We start from the raw sequence: 22,102 nt of genomic DNA, 5'->3' as shown, positions 1-22,102 counted from the left end.
AAACTGCAGAGGGACAGACCCGGCGCCAGCAGCCTGGCCCTGGGATGCACCGCTGGGCAGGGCCTGCTGGGGCTGGGGAACAGCCTGTTCCTCCAGGGCAACCCACCTGGCTGCACCAGGGCTACAGGGATGTGCTGAAGGGGCGTGGGAGGCTGGAAATGGGGCTGTCCCATTTAGTGATACTAGGTTATCTGTAAAACTGCATGCTTTGATTTTTTATTAAACAATAGAAATTGTGATTTGATGTCCAAGACATAGAAAGGAAATGGCATGTTTCTGGACCTAAGGAATAGCAGTGAGTAACCAGACATGACCAGATCAAATCTCAGCTGAGGTTCCATGTTTATGTTTACATGGTCCAAGAGACACCAGCAAGTATCTATAATTTTGAAAAATTTGTCATTACTAGATGGATTCTTTATAACCTATGGCTAATGCTTACACACTTTGCCTGCTTTGGCATGAGGCTGCCCTTGCATGTGCTGGGTCTCTGAAATCACCACAGAGCAGCTCCTCTGCTGGGGCTCGGCTGGGCTGGCTCCCCAGAGCCGGAGGAGCCAGGACGTGTGAAATTCTGTCACCATCCCTGCAGAACGGCTCTCAACCTTCAGAGGCCAAAAACCAGTGCAAAAGGGGCTCTGCCATCACCCTTGCGTGCCCCTCCACCAGGCAGCCTGGGCTCCAGCTGCACCACACTAAAGCCACCGAGGAGTGCCCAGCCGCCCTGGGTTCCCCAGAACTCTGGGGCCAGCCCCAGGACACAGAGAGCACACTCTCAGTCTGCAAAAGCAAAGAAAGAACTGCACGCTGAGAGAAAGTCCTGCTTAGTTTACAGGTTGCTTTTATTTACAAATATACTGAAGTGTAATCTCTCTCTTATTTTTCTTTTTTTGTTTTTGTTTATACTCTGTGTGTGTGTGTGTGTGTGTGTGTACGTGCACATGCACGTGGAAAGGAACGTGATGCATGAGAAACATGGATCTTGGCTGCCAGCAATGGTGGCAGGAAAAAAATTGAAGTGAAATGAAAATTAAAAACACTAATAAATAATTTAATAATGACAAATAATTAAATAAAGAAAAAATTCCAATCTACATACATTATGGTGGTTTGTTTCCGACACGGAGGGAAAGGAGCAGCGAATCTACAGTGAAAGGAGCTGGTTAAGTATGAGAGAGCACAGTCATATTTTTTACAAGTTAAACAAATTGTAACAGACAGCTACAAAATACTACATTTCGATAACATAAATACAGAATATATAAATATACAAGTAATACAGCCATACACAGCTAAAAAATAGGGTGTTCACCTAAAAACAGAGTTCCCAATGCAAAGTATCTGGCAGCCCCTTCACAGCTGCTGCTGAACAGAGCCAGAGTGCACCAAGCCAAGGTGATGCAGGTGCAGCCAGCAGGAGGGAAGCAGCCGTCAGCGCAGTCAGATCGGCCTCAGAGAGGCAAGACCGTGTTGAAAGCCCACCAAAGCCAAAAGGCTTCGGGCAAGCAAATGCCCAAGCACGTCCCTAAGCAAGGAGCGCCGGTGCCTGGAGCGCTGGCCCTGGGGCTGCCCTGCGCCCCAGGCCGTGGCAGCGGCTCGGGAGGGACCGGCATGCTGGGGAGCAGCACTGGTCACACATTGGTGGGGTGGGCCAGGCGTGGGGCTGTGGGAAGCAGATCCGAAGCACTGAGACTCTGGGCACTGTGGCTCCAGCTCCCACGGCCGTTGGGCTTCAGCTGCCTCTGTCCTTTCACTGCTGTGACCCAGCTCCAGCCTGTGAGAATCCTTCCCTTCCTCATGATTCTGCTGCTCATTTCTAGTGACTTTCAGAGAGAACCAGAGTTCTTATGACACGGTTCATAGACGTGCTCTTGTAAAGCCCAGCCTGCAGCATCCCAGCAGTGTCCCAGAGCTGGGTTCACTGGAGTGTCTGGGGCAGTGGCTTGGGATATACCTCTGGCCCTTAAGGAAACTGGAAGGGAGTCCTGAGCACAGTAGGAAGAGGGAAGTGGGTTCACATCATCTGTGGAAGGTTTGCTGGCAATGACCCTTCAAAGGACCTGGCAATGATCATCCGAGTTCTGCAGGGTGGATTGCAAAAATCCACTCAGCAGCAACTGTACGACTAACATGAGCCACATCTCAGGCACGGTTAGCTGCGACTGAGCCAAGTGATTGGATGGTTTTGATGACAGAGTTTAAAGAAGAAAAGGAGATCAAAATACCCAGGATGATGTTTCAATATAAGTGAGTGTAACCACCACCATTTATTTACAGCAACACAATTATCTTCAGTGCTGTGAGTGTGAAATGTCTCCGGCAGCCCCAGGGCTGCTGCTCAGGGCAGTGAAGAGCAGGGTCTGGAACAGCAGCACAGCCCGAGCCGTGCCCTGGCAGCCAGCCCCCCAAGGGAAGGTGCACCCAGCGCCCAGCTGGCACCCACACCAAAGGTGCTGCTGCACCCAGCGCCCAGCTGGCACCCACACCAGCAGCTCAGTCACTGCTCAGGGCGCTGGAACCCTCTGCCACGCTCACAGACCTGCAGCTGCACGAGAAGGACCTCTGAGCTCATAGCCAGCATATTCATTCTGATCTCACAATCATCTTTTTTATACATTATTAAGCACACTGAAACCTAATCAATCATCTTTTACTTAATTGCATCTTGTCACCACTTTAGCTGCACACTTATTCCTTGATTAGCCAAAACAATACGATGGAAATACTGTGAAGAGCTCACTTGATGCGTTTCTGTTAGAGAGGGGTTAATTTCCTAGGGAAAATGATCACTGTAAGGTGCATGTAATAAACTGCTGTCATGACCTCTGGCCTTTGAGCTCCCATATGTGCAATCATTGTTTGTGGTTTCCGTGGAAGTGCCAGATGCTAAGAATTTTTGGCAAGAGTTTATCAATTTGACTCAATGAAAGGTATTACTGTGATATGGCCCATTACACATTTTACTTTCACCTGATCAGGGACATTCCCTTGACAACAGAAGAGTAAAGCAGAAATCAAAGAGGTCAGAGGTTGCTGTATAATCTTTTACTGCAAGGTCCCAGGTTAAAACCACAATGATCACACTCCAGTAGGATAATTTATTCCACAAAAAGAAAGTGACATTTATTTTGCTTTAATGAACTTTGGCCTTTGCCAGCTATTGCAGGCCCACTGGAAATCCTTGCCTATGCATTCCTTCCCTGGACCAGCAGCGGCCCACCATGGCATGGAAAATGTTACCCGTGCCAAGGGCCTGGATGTGTGCGTGTGTGTGGCTCCAAGGGTGGCAGAACGTGGGGCAACAAACAGCTAAGGCATCATCATACGACACACCAAGGGAGAGGAGAGAGTATGTACAAGCACGAAAAAAAAAAGGTGGCAAACAGTCATCCAAAAAATCAGCAAAGAATTATATATACTTCAGCTATAAAATGGGATGTCTGATTTTTTCCTTGGAGATGGATTATTTTTCAACATCCATCCCAGATGCAGAGGTAGAGTTGGGACAAGGCAGTTCTCCAAACTGTAGGTCATATTATAGTTCTCATTTAAGTCCCTGTAAACACCAAAAATGCCATTTTGATCCTGCCAGTAATGAGATATGAAGCAAGGCTGTGCTTGTGTGAGGAGTCTACAAACTGGTGCATCTGAGAGGCTTTTCTATGACTGTAAAGTAGCACAGCAGAGGGGAGAAGAGGGAAACGATGACTCCATTGAGGTTGGTGGTGACAAATGACATGTTTACATGTGCCATATGAAACCCGCTTGCTTCTGCCCTGCAAGCAGCGAGGATCACCTGAGTTCTTTATAGATGTTTGCTATCATGCAGAGAGAAAGGAAATTGTTATTTTGATACACAAAGAAGGGTAAAATACTTGAACAGGATGGGTAAGAAAAGAAAATCCTTTCCATTTCAAAATATATCCAGAGGCTCACAATGCTCAGTTGAAACCACATCCTTGCCAGAAAGCAGGGAACGGTCACTAGGCAAAGCATCTGGACACAACAAACCCACCTTCCTGGGGATGGCAGCAGTCAGGGACAGGGACAGGGACAGGGACAGGGACAGGGACAGGGACAGGCACAGGGACAGGAAGGACCCCTGGAACCCTTGCAGAGCCACCAGTCCCTTTCCCGACCGAGGCTGTGTGCGGGACACAGGGGCTCCGCACCTCAAGCAGTGGGAGGACGGTCCTTGGACTGAGCTCTGCCCCCCTGCATGACATGCACACACTCAGGGGCACACACACAGACACACAGACACAGACATACACATGGACACGGACACATGGACACACACGCACACAGACATACACATATACACACATGGGCACACGCGCACAGACACACACACACACACACAGAGCCTCATCCATGGTGCTCTCATCCTCTCCAGAGTGAGAACCTATGCACTTACACTGCAGATAACACCTGGCTTTCTCAAGAAACGTCCAACGTGCTCAGGGCACACTTCCATGCTGGGGGAATGGTATTTTTTCCCTTGCCCCATCCTGCTGCCCTTCCCAGGCGTGCCCCGAGCACCAGGAGGGTCTGTCTGCACCAGCTGTGCCCAGTGGGGCTCCCGCAGCCATCCCCGAGGCTGCCGGGGGGCTGCTCCCTCCCTGCCTGCTGAGGCTGCGGGGGTCCTGCTCTGGCCCCCTCCATGGCAGACCCACGCTCCCACAGAAGATGCCAAGCCCCACAGGGACACTGCCACGCTGGCCTGGTACCAGTCCTCAGCCTGGAGGAGTTAGATTAACGAAAGCTTTGGACTTGTTTTTCAGCTATTACGGTCAATATATTAAAGGTATTTATTTAAGAAAGTGCCTATCCTGCCAATCTTTCCCCATGAGCTCTATTTTGAACACACCCTATAATTACTGATATTACCCTGGCAAATATTCCCCATGAAGTTTTCTCTACTGAGAGCCATGACTGTACTTGTCTGCTTCTCCACATTATAATTATCACCAGGCAATATTTATAGCTATACTATTATTATTTATGATATTTTATGCCCTACAAAAATTTATATGACAAATGCTCAAACTTCAGCATCAGAGACAGACGCCAGCTGGGCCACCCCTTTGTCCTTGCGGAGCTCGCACTGCTCACTCAGCTGGCACCACAGCCAGGGGTCCTGGCAGGCCCTGCCAAAATTTCAGCTCAACCTACCTGAACTTTCCATTGTCATTTCTTTCACAGTTTGCTGTTCCTGGCTGGTGCACATTTCAGGACTTCTGGTGTTTCAGGCTAGAACTGTGTATCCTTGATTCTTGCTGAGGCAAGGTAACTAAAGCAGTGCTTAATTATTCCAGATGAACAATAAAGAACAGCACATTTATGCCTCATGCAAAAGAAATAAACAGAACAGAATGAAAAACACTTCTTTGCCAGTCATGGTCTAGTCTTGAAATTTGGCACTGCAATACTTACAAACAAATGTAAATATTTTAATCTCACACTTCAGAAAAAAATTAAATAGATCTGTCTTGTAAGCACCTTTAGTTTTAATTATTTAAGATCAATACTAACCTAAATGCCTCTGCCCCTAACATGCATGTCCTCTCCAGGGTCATAGACCTTTCTTACTCTGAAATCACCGGCTTTTTCCACAAATACTGCTAACCAGTTTCCTCAGTATCATACGCATAAGGGCTATAAACTAATGAGCAGATCTAGGTTATGTAGAAAAAGTGTAGAAAGGAAACAAATGTTGAACGTCACATTTACATTAACTTCTCACAGTTCAAATGGAAATTTATCCACAACATAGTATGAATCATGCAGTAAGAAAAGGAGGAATCTCCAGTTTCTTTGATTTATTTGTCATATGGTTGACTGATGTCAGTATCAGTGGCTAAAAAAAAAGTTTAGACATCCAAAAGAAAGGAGAAGAGAGAGGAGGAAAAGGTCTAGCTTTCCACAAAATCCATTTCTTTTAAGATGATGAGCTCAAACCAAACCAGATCAAAGGCTGAGGACGAGCAGGTTCTTCTGTTCCTTCCGTGCTTGTCTCGTGGTCTGGCGCCAGCTGGGAATCAAGGGTATGGGACGGGTGGATGTGTTTTGTCTCTCTATATATGTATGTATGTAGGTATTAAAATATATGTACATACATACACATATATGCAAACAGAGACAGTCTTCCTAAAAAAATGCTCTTTGCAGTCCAGAGGCAGCAGAGTCACTGTGAAGGAAGAGCTGGGCAACATATGGCTGTAGAGTCTGCACTGGAAAAGTCACTGGCTACACGCACGCCGGCTGTTAGTTCTCGTTACTTTCATGAGGCGAAATAGGAGCTCTGCATAGAGTACAGCCTGTCAATGGGGTTTCCTACTCTAGCCTGCATGGAGTTAACTTCGGAAGAGGCAAGAAAACAGTCGCTCAAGCTAGTTAAAGAGGTATCACTGTCGATATCATGAAAAATGGAGTCGTTTCCTGCAAATGAAACGCACACGTTAGGCGGGACGCTGCGCAGCCGGGAGGACACAGCACGCACGGATGCTCGCGTGCTGCAGCGAGCGGAACACTCCTGCTCCCGTGCTCACATGCTAACACGCTCTGGCCACGAGGCTCTGACCCACAAGGAGGAGGGCTTGAAATCAACCCGCAGGGGTCAGCCGGCAGCAGTGCGCCCAAACCTGCCAGGGTTTAATTTCAATCTCAGTCAGCAGCACAAAACAGAGCCTTGGCTGACAGCAGGAGCAGACGGTGCTGGGGAGGAGCAGGTCCCCAGCTTCTCCACGGGCTCCAGCACTCATGGGAGCACCAGGACTGTCAAGAAAGGTGGAACCAGGGTGCCCATGACAGGGAGGCATGGTCTAAGAGCCATAATCATACTGGTCTTCATATACACACAAGGCAAAAGTTCTACCAGTGTGACAGGACCCAGGAAGAGACCTAGTTTCCCTGGCCTCAAGTGAGCTACAGCTGTAAAAATGCTCTCCTTCAGAAAATTCCACTCTTTTAGGGCTGGTCTGGAACAGCACCTTGTATTTCCCTTAGCAACTAAGTTTGGAGCTTACTTCAACACTGAAGGTACCAGAAAAAGCTCTAGCTCAAGTCCTAGGGGCTCTGCAAAAGTGTTAGTCTGGTTCTTTTTCCTCACACACTCACTTGAAAGGGCTTTGTGCAATCCCCTGCACCCCTTTTGGAGCACAGAACCTACTTCCCAAGGAGTTTCACTCAGAAAGCCAAGCAAATCAACAAAATCACAAGCCATCTAATGCTCGAGGGCACTTCGTATCTCCTCAGCTCCTTACAGGACCTCCCCAACTTCCTGGTGTGCACCACGGACTTGTCACAGTGGCCAAAGTAATGACACAGACCCCAAGCAGATTCCTGTTGGCCTGTGCACGCTGTGCTGGGGCAGTGATGCGCATTGAGCCTCTACAGTGAAGTGCTCCTGGTCAGCAGAAGGGAGTCTGAAACAGGCCCCTGTGGGCTACCGCAAGGCCGAGGATCACAGTCTGAAAAATCCTCTGGCATTCTCTTTAAATGCCACACTGCAATTGTCCAGAGCCAATAATTGAGCTTTTAGTGCTTGTAATGCGTTTGATGTGGGGTCAAGCAATCGTGAAAGCAAACCGTCATCTTGATTTGGGACAGAGAATAAAACTATGCAAGAGAAATGTCCTGTGGTAACCCATCTCTTAGTAGCTCAAGAACTGTTCTTTAACAAATCCACGCATCCAATCTGAGTGGTCTTACAGGGCTGCTTATTCATTTTGTAATGAATAGATTACTTCTCTTTATTGAAGGCACTTTTTCCTCAAAGCTTCTAAGAAAAAAGGAAAAATTTGTGAGGGAGCTAGAATTTGGTACTGTTTATTTTTCAGTGTCTTGGACAGTGGTTTGAAAAAGTGGAACTTGGAGAGCTGATGTTACTTGCTTATTGTTTATCAAAATTATACTATGAAATAGTTCTGAAAGGCATTCAGAGCTTGAGATGAGCTCTGTTCTACCCCCTTATGTGTACAAGAAAATACACTCATAAAACTGACTGGTACAAATTCCCTGGTACAAATCCCAGAAAAAATATTCTAAAAGCGAGTAAAGCTGCTGCCCCTATGCAGTGTGATCCAGCACACGGACCCAGCTACTTGGGATGTGGCAGAATGAGGCATGCCTTACCATAGGGGTTCATGTGGTCGCCTGGCATTTGTGGAGGGGTAAGACCCTGCTGAAATGGGTCTGTGCCATAACTGCTTTGCTCCATTGCTACAATCTGCTGCTGTGGTGGTGCAAGTGGTGTGTAAGATGTCATCATCCCTTCCATTCGGTTGGACATTACTTCTGCAAAGCAAAGAGGAGGAACAGTTACTGCTGGGGAACAGGGCAGAATCAGTGGCAGCAATGAACCCTAGCAAATGCAGTCAGGGGTATCCTGTCAGTCAGAGAAACTTTCCAGATTTTGTCTGAGCGTAGAGCCCTGAGCAATGAGCTGAAAGACTTGCAATTTCTACATAATTTCTGGAGCTCCTAGGTCCTGGTCCTTATCCTCCCAAAGCCCATATACTCTGTCTGACAGAGCCCAGTTATTCTCTAACTCCTGCTGGTCCCAGTTTTTCTGCTGTGGGTAAAGTCGAGGATTGGAAGCTGCAGGGTCTCCACAGGAGCTGGAGACACTCAAGGGTACCCCGAGAGCAGCAGAGCAAGTTCCAGTTCCTGGGTGCAGCGCCTGCCCCAGGAAGGCACTCTGTGGATGGGCTCTCTGTGGCTTGGCGGGGGCAGTAACGCTGATGCCTGTGCAGATGGCCAGCTGAGCACTGTGCCCCTTTCTGCAGAAGAAAACAAACTGAGGGATCTGTCTGGAGCAAGCCTCCTGGAGATTTCCTCCAGTGCAGACACCTGCACGTGGCACATTCCTACTAGAAACGAGGTTACACCTCCTGCATGAGCACCTCTGGGGTCTGATCCCACCAGGAGAACTCGGAGTAACCTGTCATGGGCACTCGGGCACACCTTTGTGTCCTTCCCCTGCCGATGGCACAGCTCGCCCACAGCCCTGCGTGCGCCCTGCGTGGCTGCACTGAAGCATCATGTGGGAATGGCACTGACAGACAGCTGCAGATTCCTTCTCTCTCACTTTGCTTTCCCACAAATCCCCTACCTTGCCCTAGTCGCTGCGAGTTCTGCTGCTCCTGCTGCTGTTGGTGCCTTCGTGCTAGCTTTTTCATCTGAAAACGAGCAGAAGAACAGAACATTCTTGTAGCTCCAAATGCAACAATTTTGTTTCCTTACAAAACCCTCTGCAAACATCTTATCAGTTAACACAGACCATTTATGCTTAAGCACACACTGTTGTGGGTTCAGTTTCAATTCTAAGCTTAAACACTTCAGTTTCCAGTTCAGATTTGCATGCAAAATTTACTCCCAACCCTGAATTGCTTTGAGCATATTAATTTAATGTCTGTGTTTGGAAGTTGCCTTTCCAGTGGATGTAGAGCAGAGCAGGCAGAACACGCAGAGCTCAGCTGTGGGATTTGTGCAGTGTGAGCAGCAGCCAGGGCAAGAGCCCATGTTGAGGCACAGCCTGCATTTGACTTTTGAGGATGGGACAAACAGCCTACCTTTGCTCTTTGGTTTTGAAACCAGACTTGGACGACTCGCACACTGAGCCCTGTTTCAGCTGCCAGTGTTTCTCTGACCTGCAGGAGGAAATGTTTAATGATGCAATTTTTCATAAGTTAAAAAAAAAAAGCAACCTAAAAACCACTAATCAGTTTTGTTAAGAGGAATGTTTGTACTTAGAACAAAAATTGCATGTATGGAATTACTTTTAAAAATTCGTCATATTTTTGCATGGTGTTGTCAAGTTCTGCCCCAATGGCGCTACCAGTTCTGTAACTACTGAGCAGAGAGTGTAAGCTGAGGAAAATGACACCAAATTTACCCATAAAAGACTTGTGTGCAAAAAGAGTGCCCTGCTTTCCCCCGGGAAGGGGCAGGGCTGTCTGCGGCTGTGGCCTGGTGTCAGGGCTGGCCGGGCCCTGCTGGAGCTCCTACCTTTCTGCAGGGCTTAGAAGACACTTCAAAGGATGCCTTGAATGCTCGTCTCTGCTGTGTGGTAAGTATTGTCCTTGGTCGTTTAGGTCTTCTTGGGTCCTTCCCATCATCACTTCCTTTTCCTTGGGTTACTTGGCCTTTGGTGGGCTTAACATCTCCGTCTTCATCATCACTTTTGACTGGTGAAAAAAGGATATATAATTGCACTTGTTCCACCAAGAAAACAGGTTGTTTGAGAACTGCTCTTCAGTCAACAGGTTCAACTATTGTCCCATGGTTATTTGAATGCCTAAAGCAGCTGTGGGCAGGAAGAGACTCAGATCTGTGTGCTCTGCCTAAATCACATGCCACAAAAGCAAAAAAAGGTTTTCAATTTTTAATTGAGGTCCTGATCAGGGGATGGAAACTCGGAAAATGCTTCAGTATTTCCAGGAATTGGGCACAGGGACACTTTGTGCCTTTCCAGCACCTCTTGGTCCCATGTGTTCACCTGTCCCAATCTCAGCACCAGATAAACACCTTCACCTTCACAGCTGAACTTCAGCTTCTCCTGAAGCATTATCTGCCCGCACAGCTACAGCAGCAAAACAGCATAAAGCAAGTATCACACAAGTATCTCAAAGCCCATCTAACTCAATATAGCACAGATTCCAGTTATTGAATACTGTTTTGAATGTTTTGAAGCTCCAGCAATAATATTAAATATAATCTTTCCCATCTCATTTCTACTTTCCACAGAAAACATCAGTAATCTTCCTCTGTGCATTAAAATGTGTCTGTATGTACAAACACAAACTTCTCTTTTTCAGTAAATGCATACAAGTATCTATGTGCTTGTGTAGACCAAAGAGATTATTTGTATTTTCTATAATTAAATTCTGAATACTCATACAATCTGGTGATATTACATGTGTTAGTATATTGTCCTGGGAAATCTCAAGCACAGTGGCAAAGGTTGATGGGTAAATACACATTTTGTTGAGAAAATCAACCTTTCAAGTGAGCATATTTTATTTGACCAGACTACTGATTTTTCTTCCAGAAAACACTATCACATTATTATAGGGACTTCAATATGAAGAAACACATAGAATTTTTTATATACTGAAAGACTGCATTTGGGGAATCAACAAATTAGACTTTAATTCATTTTAGGGTCTGATTATTATGCACCTAGCAGTCTAATTACCTTTTACTTTAATAAGCATCTTTGGCCTAATGATTAAAGGGAAGTTCAGTCATTTTAATAACCATGACATTATTAACTTTCCAGCATGCCATTTCTAAGGAAAGGTTTGTGAGGATTAATACTGCTCATTGGAGAGTTACTCTTGTGTCCAGTGGATAAATATTTGATTGAAGCAGGACACATTCTCAGCCAGGGCTTTGCAGATTGTGTGCTCTCACGCAGACCCCTGGGAGATCAGTGTTTTCACTGTGTTAGACAATGGGAGACAAACAACTTGTTTAATTTGTCAGCTTGTTTTTCAGGTTTGGGTTGGACTAACAGAGAATAACGAGGGAGAAAAAGCATCTCCAGGACTAAGAAACTCCCCTTTGTGCCGAAGGGAAATGAAATTGAAACCAAGACTGGTTTGTGCTACCGCGGTGGCAGATCACGAGTCAGCCTGGTCCCGAAGAGGAGCCCACCCTGCTCCAGGCTGGTGCCAAATGCAGCTGCCAGCAGCAGCTGTGTGAGTGAGGACAGCAGTGGGGAAGGTGCTGTGCCAGCCCAGCGTGGGGACAGGAGCTGCTCAGGGGGCGAGGTGGGCACAGGCAGGGGCGCAGGGGCGAGGTGGGCACAGGCAGGGGCGCAGGGGGCGAGGTGGGCACAGGCAGGGGCACAGGGGGTAAGCTAGGCACAGGCAGGGGCACAGGGGGCGAGGTGGGCACAGGCAGGGGCACAGGGGCGAGGTGGGCACAGGCAGGGGCACAGGGGGTCACTGCAGCTGCTGGGGCGCGGTATGCTGATGGTCAAGGAGCTGTCAGCACAGGCCCCACATGCCTCAGGCCCTCTGAGTTGTGATTTACTGAGCAGAGCACTCAAGGTCCTGCAAATGCAGCATGACAATAACTAAAGCACTGCTCCAAGAGTGGTCCTGGTCCCATGCAGACATCTTTGTCTTGGGGTATTCCTGGTGTGGAAATACAAATTTTAGCAATGTGGAGAATATGACTTTCAAATTAGAGATCAAGGATAATTTCTGATACCAGTTAAAATAGAGTAACACATTTTCCCATAAACCAGAGGCAAATATATCATTTGTTCATGTAATGGAATGGTAACTGTTGATTTTCTTGGAAAACAACAGTGTGATTATGATGGCACAAACCCACATCTCAGTTACTTTCAGATTCTCTTCAGTAAGTCTGTGTTGCACTTGCAATCTTTTTTAAAGGTATATTTGTAATTGGCAGAGAGATTCCTCTTGAAAATCATATTACTGCTCTGCCCATTTTCCTAGTTTAGTGCTGAAATTGTATGTGAAGAAGATCCTGTGAAAATTTTGTTAAGTGGATGGAAGAATGCCTACAGAGAACAGCATACTGATATCTTACTTGAGTGAGACCTTGGGTAACTAGAGTCAGTCTGATTCATGCTTTATGATCTTACAGAAAAACACATTGATGAAAGCAAAAAAGATTTTGTCTTTTAGTAAGCAGGAGGTTAAGGAAGAGAGTCAGGTTAGGGAAAGCAGACTGCCAGTAGGAATGTTTTCAGCTGTGCCTGCAAATTTGCATAGGTGGCACATGCATATAGATGAAGTGGATGTGAAAATGGATGCACTTTTCTATACAAAAGCTCTACAGACCCATGCAGCTTTTCCAGTCAGAGCAGGTGTGGGAAAAGCTCACCTGAGTCTGAGTCGTCTGGGCTGACCGAGCTCAACAAGTCTTTCTCTTTCTCATAGTCACTTTTGCAGAGCAGCTGCCCTTCCTTGAGGACAAACTCGTCCCCCTTCCTCAGCTGGCGCTCGCAGACGCAGCAGCAGAAGCAGCTCAGGTGGTACACGCACTCCAGCGCGCGCATCACGAACTCCGTCGGCGCGATCTTCTCCATGCAGCCGCTGCACTTGGCAGCAAACAGCCTGCAAGGAGAGCAGCACGGTCAGGGACAGCAGCAGATCTCACCCTGCGCGGGTCTAAACCCAGCAATGTCCGCACGCATCGGCCTGGCTCACCCTTCTGCACACGGCAAGACCCGCGTCCTTAGGCTTGGAAATAGCATAGACATGCAATTTTTCCAAATCTCAATTCCTTTGGTCTTGAGATTCCCTAAATCACCTTTCCTGGACAAAGCCCACCAAGATCTGTCCTTATCTCAGTGGGTTTTTCCTTTTCAAAATGAGAAACAAAAGGGAGCTCCCAAAGTCAGATAATTGCTTAAACATAAATGTATTTCAATTCACCTTTTAGAGGAAGGACCAGCTCATGCTTTGTTTTATGCAGGGTCTCTTGTTTCAGCACTTAAGCCCTGTTCTGAACAGACTTTCCATTTTTGGTATTCCCTGTCTCTGAGGAGGCTGATAAACACAGAAATGAGCATGAAAACTTTGTGCTTTTGCTGAGGCAAAGTCAGCACGTGTGCATACACACATGATTGTACACATGCAATCAATAAAGAGAGGAGTGAAATAACACAGCTTTCCTTTGGATGTTGAGTTATTCCAGAACAACCTGTCTCTGAAGGAAGTACTGTGCATTTTAAATGGTGTGAAACATCCTTTGGCAGAGATAGGCAGTGATACAATCTGTCAAATTACCAGTATAATCACAGACCCTAGAACACACACCGCATCCAGACTAGTTCTTATTAATGCTCTGTAAACCCTGTCTTTCATCCATCATTAATTTTCTAGGTTTAAGTTAGAATTATTTAGATTAATTTTATTTTGCTTTCCTAATGGCAACTGGGAATCTCCCTAAGTGAGATTTCAGAAACGGGCTGCCTCAAATAAAGACGGATTGCTGTTACATCCCTGTGTCACATGGTGCGCTGGTGATTTGAAATTCAGTGTCTTTTATGGCAATACATCACAGTGCAAGGTGCATGAACATTTACATTTCAGCGAGGAAATGAACACCACTGCACCAGTGTGCTCACAGAAAAAAAAAAAAAATTAGATTCTGCCTTTTAGTGTGGGCTATGCTGACTTTTTTCTGTCATCAAAATTATAATTTTTCACAAAAAAGGCAATTCTCTCTGATTTTAGAAGGCTAAGGCTGTGGTAGTTATTCATTCCTGCAGAGCCTCCATTTTGTCTGAGCTGGGAAGTGCAGGAAAATGGCAGTACAAGCCCTCGGCAAAGGGCTGGAGCCAGAGTGGGCAGGAGGGAAAAGCAAATGTCACTATGGCTGCACAGAGCATCCAGAAAATGGCCCAGAGACGGGAACTGGGGTGCTCCTGGCTGTCCCTGGAGTGACCCACCGGGAGCCTGGCCAGCTCAGTGCACGCCTTTGCACCACCAGAGCCGCAAGGGAACAGCCGTGCAAGGTGGACTGAGCCGCTCTTCTTCAGGCGTGTAATGAATTGAATTGATCCAAAGGAAACTGATGCCACCCAGGACCCTGGGCACTGCCATCAACAGGATGGCTTATTCCATACCCTCCGGTTGCTTTGCCTCCAAGGTTTTCCTTACAATGCTTTAGCCAGCAAATTCCTAAGCAGAAAATATTTTTATCTCTGCACAATTTTACATCTGAAAGGATTAACACACAAAGAGGGGAGAAAAAAAAAAAAAAAAAAGGTGCACTACAATAGTTGTTTCTGTTCGACTGCTTAAACCCATTTGACTCATTTAACCAAGCCTGGCCTCTCTGTCCGAGGGGATGCCCTCAGGACGGGCACACCTGGGAGAGACCTCAGCAGCGGCAGAGCTGGTGCGAAGGCTCTGTCCCTGCATGTGCCTGCACTCTGCAGGCACCGTCCCCGTTCCCTCCGGCCGCGGGGAGGGACGGGCTGGCCCCGGGGCGCCGCTCCCCGCAGCACCGGGGAGGGACGGGCTGGCCCCGGGGTGCCGCTCCCCGGCCGCGGGGAGGGACGGGCTGGCCCCGGGGCGCCGCTCCCCGCAGCACCGGGGAGGGACGGGCTGGTGCCGCTCCCCGCAGCACCGGGGAGGGACGGGCTGGTGCCGCTCCCGCAGCACCGGAGCCCGGCCGGCCCGGGGAGCGCTCGCACACGGCCCCGGGGAGCCCGGCTGTCGTGGGCAGGTGCCCGCTCCCCTCTCCGGCCGGGCCGAACGCGGAGCCTCCCCCGGGGCTCTGGGGCAGGGCTGGCCCCGCTCCGGACGGGCTGCGGCGGCCTCCGGCTCTCCCCGAGCAAACCGCACAATGCGCCGCGTCCAGCCGCAGGGAAAACACAAATGCAACGCAGCTTACAGACAATTTCAAGAAGAAAAGCTGAGGAAAGCATAAATCCTCCGCGCCTCCCCTCGAACAGGGACACAGAGATAACCTCCTCGTGCCGTGGAGCCCGTTGTTTCCCTGACCCGCACCTTTGCTGTCACACTGCCTTAGTGTTTGTGTTTTTTCGTTTTCTTCAAAATAAATATATCTAATGGGAACAGAAAATACTTCGTGCTATTTACTGGCAACCGACTATTCCCGTAAAGATGGTGCTTTTGCAACAGCGCTTCCCAAGGCAGCCTTTTAGCTATAACGAATTACACTGTCATCAGTGTAGATTAACTCATTCAAATGAACATTAAATTGCCCTGACAATACTGCACGGACTTCATATCCTGAATTTAACTCTTGTCAAGAAAATTCCCTCCCCTGTACACTGGTACTCTGTATTATAACATGTATTCACACAAATACACTCACACACACACACACACACACACACACAGAGCAGCGTGTTGGGTTGAATTCTGAGATTATAAAATTTTCATTAAACCTATCTTATAGGGTGTTTATAGGTATTTTTTCAGCTTCCCAAGAGGAACACAAGGTTATGCACTCTTTTTGCACAAGGCAATCTCACAACAGGAAACTAATCTTGACAAATGACCAGACTTTGATAGCTGTGATCTAAACCACTGCTCGTTAGACTGTTCATTTTATAAACGAATGGTAATAAACCTGTTGGGAAGTGTAGGATAGCAGGAATACTTTACAGATCACCCCTTTACAGGTTTCAGTCACAGCCATAAATTTCAAGGGGAGCACACAGATATTCTGTGCTGAGACAAAGACTCTGTCCCATACCAACCACATTTAAAGGAATTTTTATTTTTTGCTTTCTATACCTTTTAGAAATAATTTGTGTAACTCTGGCTTTTTACTCCCATGGCTGATTATCTCCAGCTCTCTTAAGCTAATGTCAAACCTCAAAATCCTTGGATGTGTTAAAGTATGTGGAGAGTGGAAATCAAATGCCTTTATTAGAAGCCGCAGGAAATCTCCGACTCCTAAGCACAACGAAAACATTCCAGAGAAAATCGTTCAAAGAGGACAAAGAAGAAAAGCAGAACAAGAAAACCTTGTTTTGAATCAATGATTGCGGAGTTTTATAAATAAATTCTGTTGCCTGGACAATTTTGAAAGACAACTCAATAGGTTTAGGAGTTTTTAAGTGTGTTTGCCTGTATGCCTGGAACACTTGGGGGACTCAGCCAAGCTAAAGCTCAGAACAATGGCCTGTCTGTCCATCAGAGTATTTACAATAAATGCTCTGAAGCAACTTTACAGTACTAGATAATCAAAAAGTCTTTACCGGCCAAAACTGTGTGAACTTACATTAATTTTGCATATGTATCGGGGCAATGCAAATGCTAAGACATGTCCTGACTTTAACCAGTAGATGAAAATGTTCACCAGCGGAAGAGGCCGTAAAGATTTTATTTGTTAGGATATCCCTGTGAAGGCAGGCCGAATCAGTAATCCTTAGAAACAACCACAGTTACATGATCCACTGTGCCTTCCTGCATGGCACAGCCATCTGGAGTGCAATACGGAGCCTGATTTATTATATCCCACACAGTTATCTCACAGTAAGTTTGACCCTGCTTTGCTCCTGAGAATCTCGGCTCTGCTGTTTACTCTCCTGGTGCCCTGACAACCCACCCTTTACCTTTCTGTGCCTCAGCCAGGTCCTTCATTTCCTCCTCTCTGTGGGCAAATAGATTTTAATTGTTTTATTATAACTAATTTAATCTGTGCTGAGAGATGTCCGTGTGCAGTGTGAAATTTGCCGTTCACATTAAGCGTGGTTCAAGAGGTTTGTTATACAGGACAAAGGTAGAAAAATCGACTAATTCAGTCAGGTTGTTTATTTACTGGGCCTCTGCCATGAAGCAGTAAATAGGAAGTTATTAAGCTGTGTTTGATGTATGCAAGAGGACAGATGCTGCTTCCTACCTATCAGAGACCTTCAGTCATTTCCCTTTCCATGTTATTCTGACTTTGTGTGTTGCAGCAACCACAGCAGATACCTGGCTTTTCTTTATTTAATAAATATGCAAAGGTAGGGGTCACGGCTTTTGTAACTACTCTTGATGCAGTCTCTGTGTGTGACATTTTTCCTCTGCTGGGACATCCCTGCTGGCCTGCTCTGATGCTGGAAGTTTGCTCCACACTCCTGTGCTATGAAACAGGGTACAGCCAGAGTAAAATACAGCATGGTTTTCGCACAAGTGAGTCTTATTAAGAGAAGAAATTAAATTACTAATGAAAGATAGCTGTTCCTTGCTCTTTGGGATAAATTTTGATATTCTTTCTTTAGATGACGTAGGATTGGAAAAACAGTATGTATAGGGTTTTTCTAGCAGAGGACTTGAATATTTTTTGTAGTGTCTTACAGTTCACAGGTGCTTATAAAGTGGAAAAACGGTTGTTTGGTTGCACTCAGTTCAGAATACACAAAACATCCTGAGTGCAGTAAAGCAGAACAGGAATATTATAAATTTATTATTTTAAACCCCTCACCCCCTGAAAAATGAAATAATCCATTTAACATATTTTCCCTGCAGATGAAATAATTACATAGTTTATTAAAGCCAATTTCATAGCTGAAACTTCAGTATAAGAAAGATAATTCCCTTTCATCAAGTAGTAATAAAATGTGCAAAATTTTTAAACTTCTAGAAAAAATCTGTAATATCTAGAGAGAAACTAAAACAAAGAAACCTTTTTATTCTTCAGTGAGACCTGAAGAAAATATTTATTAACCCTCTATCCACAGGTGCTGTAGTGTGAACACCAGCCACTGGCGAAAGCTTGTGTTAAATCTGCATTTCACAATGTGGATTTAGACTCACAAAGTACATATTGCCTATCTTGGTAATGAATGACTTTTTCTTCATGTAAATATTTTACCTGCATTTCTGTGAGGAGTGCTGTACTCCCCTGCCAAGACAAGCTGACGGCTAAAACAGCTATAAGGGACAACATATTGTGCCATGCCAAACCTTGCTGTGAAGATTTGGGGCTTTGACCACGGACAAGGTGAGAGCCACCAGCACCCACTGTCACTGTGCCCACCAGCAGCCCTGGGGTGGAACTGGGATGCTTAGACAAAAGCACAAAGACACACAGAATTTAAAGCTCACAGCCTAATGCAACTTGCTCAAGTGGGACCAGAATGACCTAAATAGTTACATCTCCCCTAACTATAAAGTACAACATAAAATGCAAAGTGCAGAGCAGTTCCTCGCTTTGAGCAGAATGTGACACAATGAATTCTTCTCTTTGCTTAATTTTCATCCCCTAATTGACCACTTTGTTCAACTGTCTTCCATCACTGCCATGCTGTTCTATTTTATAGCATTCTTCCATACAACACTTTGATGGAAAAATTTATGAAGAATAGAATTATTGCTGTTAGAAGGGAATTAAAACAATTTTTCATTTACAAAGTCACTGATATTGCTCTACTGTGCTCCACCTTTGGGAATCCAATTGCTCTTCTCAGCTACTCCCATTCCTCTTTATAGCACAGCAATTGCACTGTACAGATTATGGCTGCAATTTTCTCCTAATCTTTTCTGTAGAACAGAAACTGTTATAAAAGTTAAGGGCACCAATTGAGTTGATAAAGCTAGGGCTGCAATTAAGAAGACTTAATGAATTAACAAAATATGTGATTTTGTTAGAGTTATATTTCTAGGCAGTGCAAACATTTGTGAGATAACATTATTTTTGTCCATAAGTTTCAAAGAGGCTAAATGGGCTTCTGCTGCTGTGCTTTTTGCATTCTCCAAATCACACTGATGGGCTGTAAAACCATCGTATTTCTCAGGGCATTTGTGCTTCTGCCACAGCTCTACCTAGCTGGGGGGCGGTGGTCGCCAAAACAAAATGGGCAGTCCTTTTTTTCCCCTTTGGATTCTTACTCAGATATTTACACAAATTAAATTAAATCCAGCTCGATCTCCCTTTGTGCCCTCGCCAGGATCCAGTGGGTGAAGTGGCCTCTGGAGGGGCCCTGAGGAACAGCCTGGGATGCTGCTCCAGTCTCTGCTCTGCTTGTTCACTAAATGGCACACTGAATTTACATCACCAACAACACAGGGAAAATCTTCTAATGCAATTTTTATATGAGATTTCACCCTAAAGGCCCCATAAGCAGGGAAATTGTGCTGTTGTGATTCACTGGCCTGGTCTTCACTTTTACAGAAAAAAATAATCATGTCAAAGCAATTCAAATGTAATTTCTAAGTTATTTCTTGGCTGGCAAGAATGACTTAGAGAAAGAATTTACTCAAGGCTTTCCTCACAACTAAGAGCTTTGAAAGGAAGAAACGTTATTTGCCTGCATAAAACAAAATCACTTCCTGTGCCTGCTGCAGTGACGCTGGTGGAGAGCTTGTGCCCAAACTCATCAGCACAGCCAATTTAGCAACTGATTTGCAAGGGAAAGATACCTTAGTCCTGTGGTGTTAATGTCTTTGCAGTGGGGGGTCTATTGCCAGCTTCTCCAAACTCATCAACACAATCTATTATTAATACCCAGAAAGGCTTTATAGTATCTTTATAGCACAAGGCAATGAAAGCTCTGTGGTGTAATCTGTTATCTATATTGCAAAAACATGTGAAATAAAACAAAACATAGACACTTCATAAACAAAATGTTTCATCTATTATATCTCTCTGCCTCCCCTGTATATAAAGCAGTGGGGTGCAGGAAAGGCATTCAGAGAGATTTGCTGTTAGATGTAGCACAGGCTCCTTTTAAAATTCTATTTGTATTGTGACAAATTTTACACTGAATGAAGATTTCTGCTTCCTTCACTGAGACAGAAATGTTCGACCATTTGCAAAATGGCTGTGCTCTGTCAGTGGAGCAAAGGGGGTGAGGTGTAAAATCCAGCTTCCACATGGTACAGGAAAGCTCTTTGGCAGAGGGGTGGGCTGGCGGAGCCGCAGTGAGGGTCCAGGGCCAGGTGGAGCTGTGGGGGCATTGCCATGGCACCAGATAAGGAATTGGTCTCCAGTAAGCAGCACCAAAACCAAGTGCCCACTGGAGGCAGTTATTTCTCTGGAAAGCGCTCAAGAACAGAATTTGAGCAAAGTTGTATCTTTCCTTCTACTATTGATATGCATGACAAGATTTCACATGAAAAGCCCAGAATTACCCTACCTTTAGTCCCTAGGAACAGACACAGTTAAAGAGATCATTTAGCAGCAAATACATAACACAGTTTAAAACTCAAGAAGGTTTTGTTTCAAATAAACAGATTGCGGCAAAGGTGGAACTGAGAGGGAAGCATGAAGCAGTTTTGTGTACTTGGTGCCTGTATGTTTACAATACAATAAGAACAAAAAATGTCCTCAACATAGGGCTGTGTCTTATTTCCCAGATGCCTTTTTATGTTCTTTGCCGGTTGAAAATAAATTGTTCTTTTGTAGCGTTTGTCTTTTCAGTCCAACTGTCAGCTATTATTTTTCTATTTCCTCTTTTTGTCACTTTGCATTATTTTTGGTGCTGTAATTCCCATTTGTTCCCACTCCTATCTTCCTGTCTCCCATTGTTCCATTTTTTAATCCCCAGTTTTACTCTTCTCTGGCTCTTTTTTGGCCCATTCTCAGTAGGGTTTGAGAGAATACCCAGGCGTGACTCCCTGCTATAGCAACCACACCTCCCCAGGAAAGCCACAACAATCTCTTCGGGAGGAGGAAAGTCTTTCACAAGCTGGCAGCAAAAGTAAATCCTTCTTCAAGGAACAAGAAGGATTAGCAGGGAGCAGTGGGCTGCAGACTTAACCCTACCCTTCATTTCTTTAAAGCACCAGTCACTCAGAACCCTGCTGTGATGTACAATTAAACAGAACCCAAAAAAATCCTGAATGACACAAGAGCAGGATTGTGTAAAGGTTTAATTCCACTTTAATACCTTTCCAAGTTCAGAACTCAAAGATAGCAATTTAACCCAAGAATCCCCATCCGAGCATGAAAAGTTGCTGCTTGTCTTACAAAAGTTCCAGCTATATTCTGCTCTAAATCATGCTCTTTTAGGCTGACCCTTAATGGATGAAATTTTTCTCCCCCAATCATCTCACATGAATCTCTTTATAGTCCTCCTTTCACAAACTTTGCCCTTCTGATAAAAACAAGAGACTCTTACTAGGAGCTCTAAAAAGGAGCACTGAAAAAGGAAAAGGAACACTATAAAACCACAACACAAACCCCCAAAACTCAGGTAACTAAAGGTGTCTGCTGCCATGCCTAAGAATGGTAAGTTATTCTTGTAACATGAAGTGACTCTTATTAAGCTTATGTCAACTACTTACTATTAATATTAGCATGGAAAAGAAATACTCCTCTTAATACAGTGCTTTTTGAAGACTTGAAGCATCTGAATCATCTTTTTTAAATTAAAGAACAGACGAGCCTGGTTGTTCTAGTATGGATGACTACTAAAGTTGCTCTATAAACTGAATTTTTAAGATTAGACATAGAACTATGAAGACCTCCTGGCTTCTGTAAGGCCAAATATGGTTGACAGACTAAGTCAGACTGAGTCCTAAGACTCAGCTATCAGCATCTGTGTTTGTATTTAGGCTTTAGTAAACTAGATGCTCTAAAGCCATACAAAGAGATTTATCAGCAAGCAGGGCCCTACAGCACGCCCAGGTCCTCCTCCTGCCTC

The 22,102-nt window shown here is 45.5% G+C and overlaps 1 protein-coding gene across 3 annotated transcripts in view; it reads right to left on the bottom strand.

Moving 5' to 3' along the window:
* Positions 1-1,030: 1,030 nt before the first annotated feature.
* The window catches only part of LMX1B (LIM homeobox transcription factor 1 beta), an 86,453-nt gene continuing 65,381 nt past the window's right edge, over positions 1,031-22,102 (bottom strand). For 2 of the 3 annotated variants that reach the window (XM_074556221.1, XM_074556220.1), the window contains 6 exons: positions 12,868-13,100; positions 10,012-10,190; positions 9,576-9,653; positions 9,116-9,182; positions 8,137-8,298; positions 1,031-6,441 (listed from right to left, as the gene is read on the bottom strand). In XM_074556221.1, the coding sequence (XP_074412322.1) occupies positions 6,284-6,441; positions 8,137-8,298; positions 9,116-9,182; positions 9,576-9,653; positions 10,012-10,190; positions 12,868-13,100 (877 nt within the window). In that variant the 3' untranslated portion in view covers positions 1,031-6,283. The remainder of the gene's footprint in view (positions 6,442-8,136; positions 8,299-9,115; positions 9,183-9,575; positions 9,654-10,011; positions 10,191-12,867; positions 13,101-22,102) is intronic. The other variant, XM_074556222.1, reaches the window with a different exon arrangement.

This window comes from Zonotrichia albicollis, chromosome 21, assembly GCF_047830755.1.
Source record: "Zonotrichia albicollis isolate bZonAlb1 chromosome 21, bZonAlb1.hap1, whole genome shotgun sequence".
NCBI lineage: Eukaryota > Metazoa > Chordata > Aves > Passeriformes > Passerellidae > Zonotrichia > Zonotrichia albicollis.
This window is presented reverse-complemented; position numbering and strand designations above follow the sequence as displayed.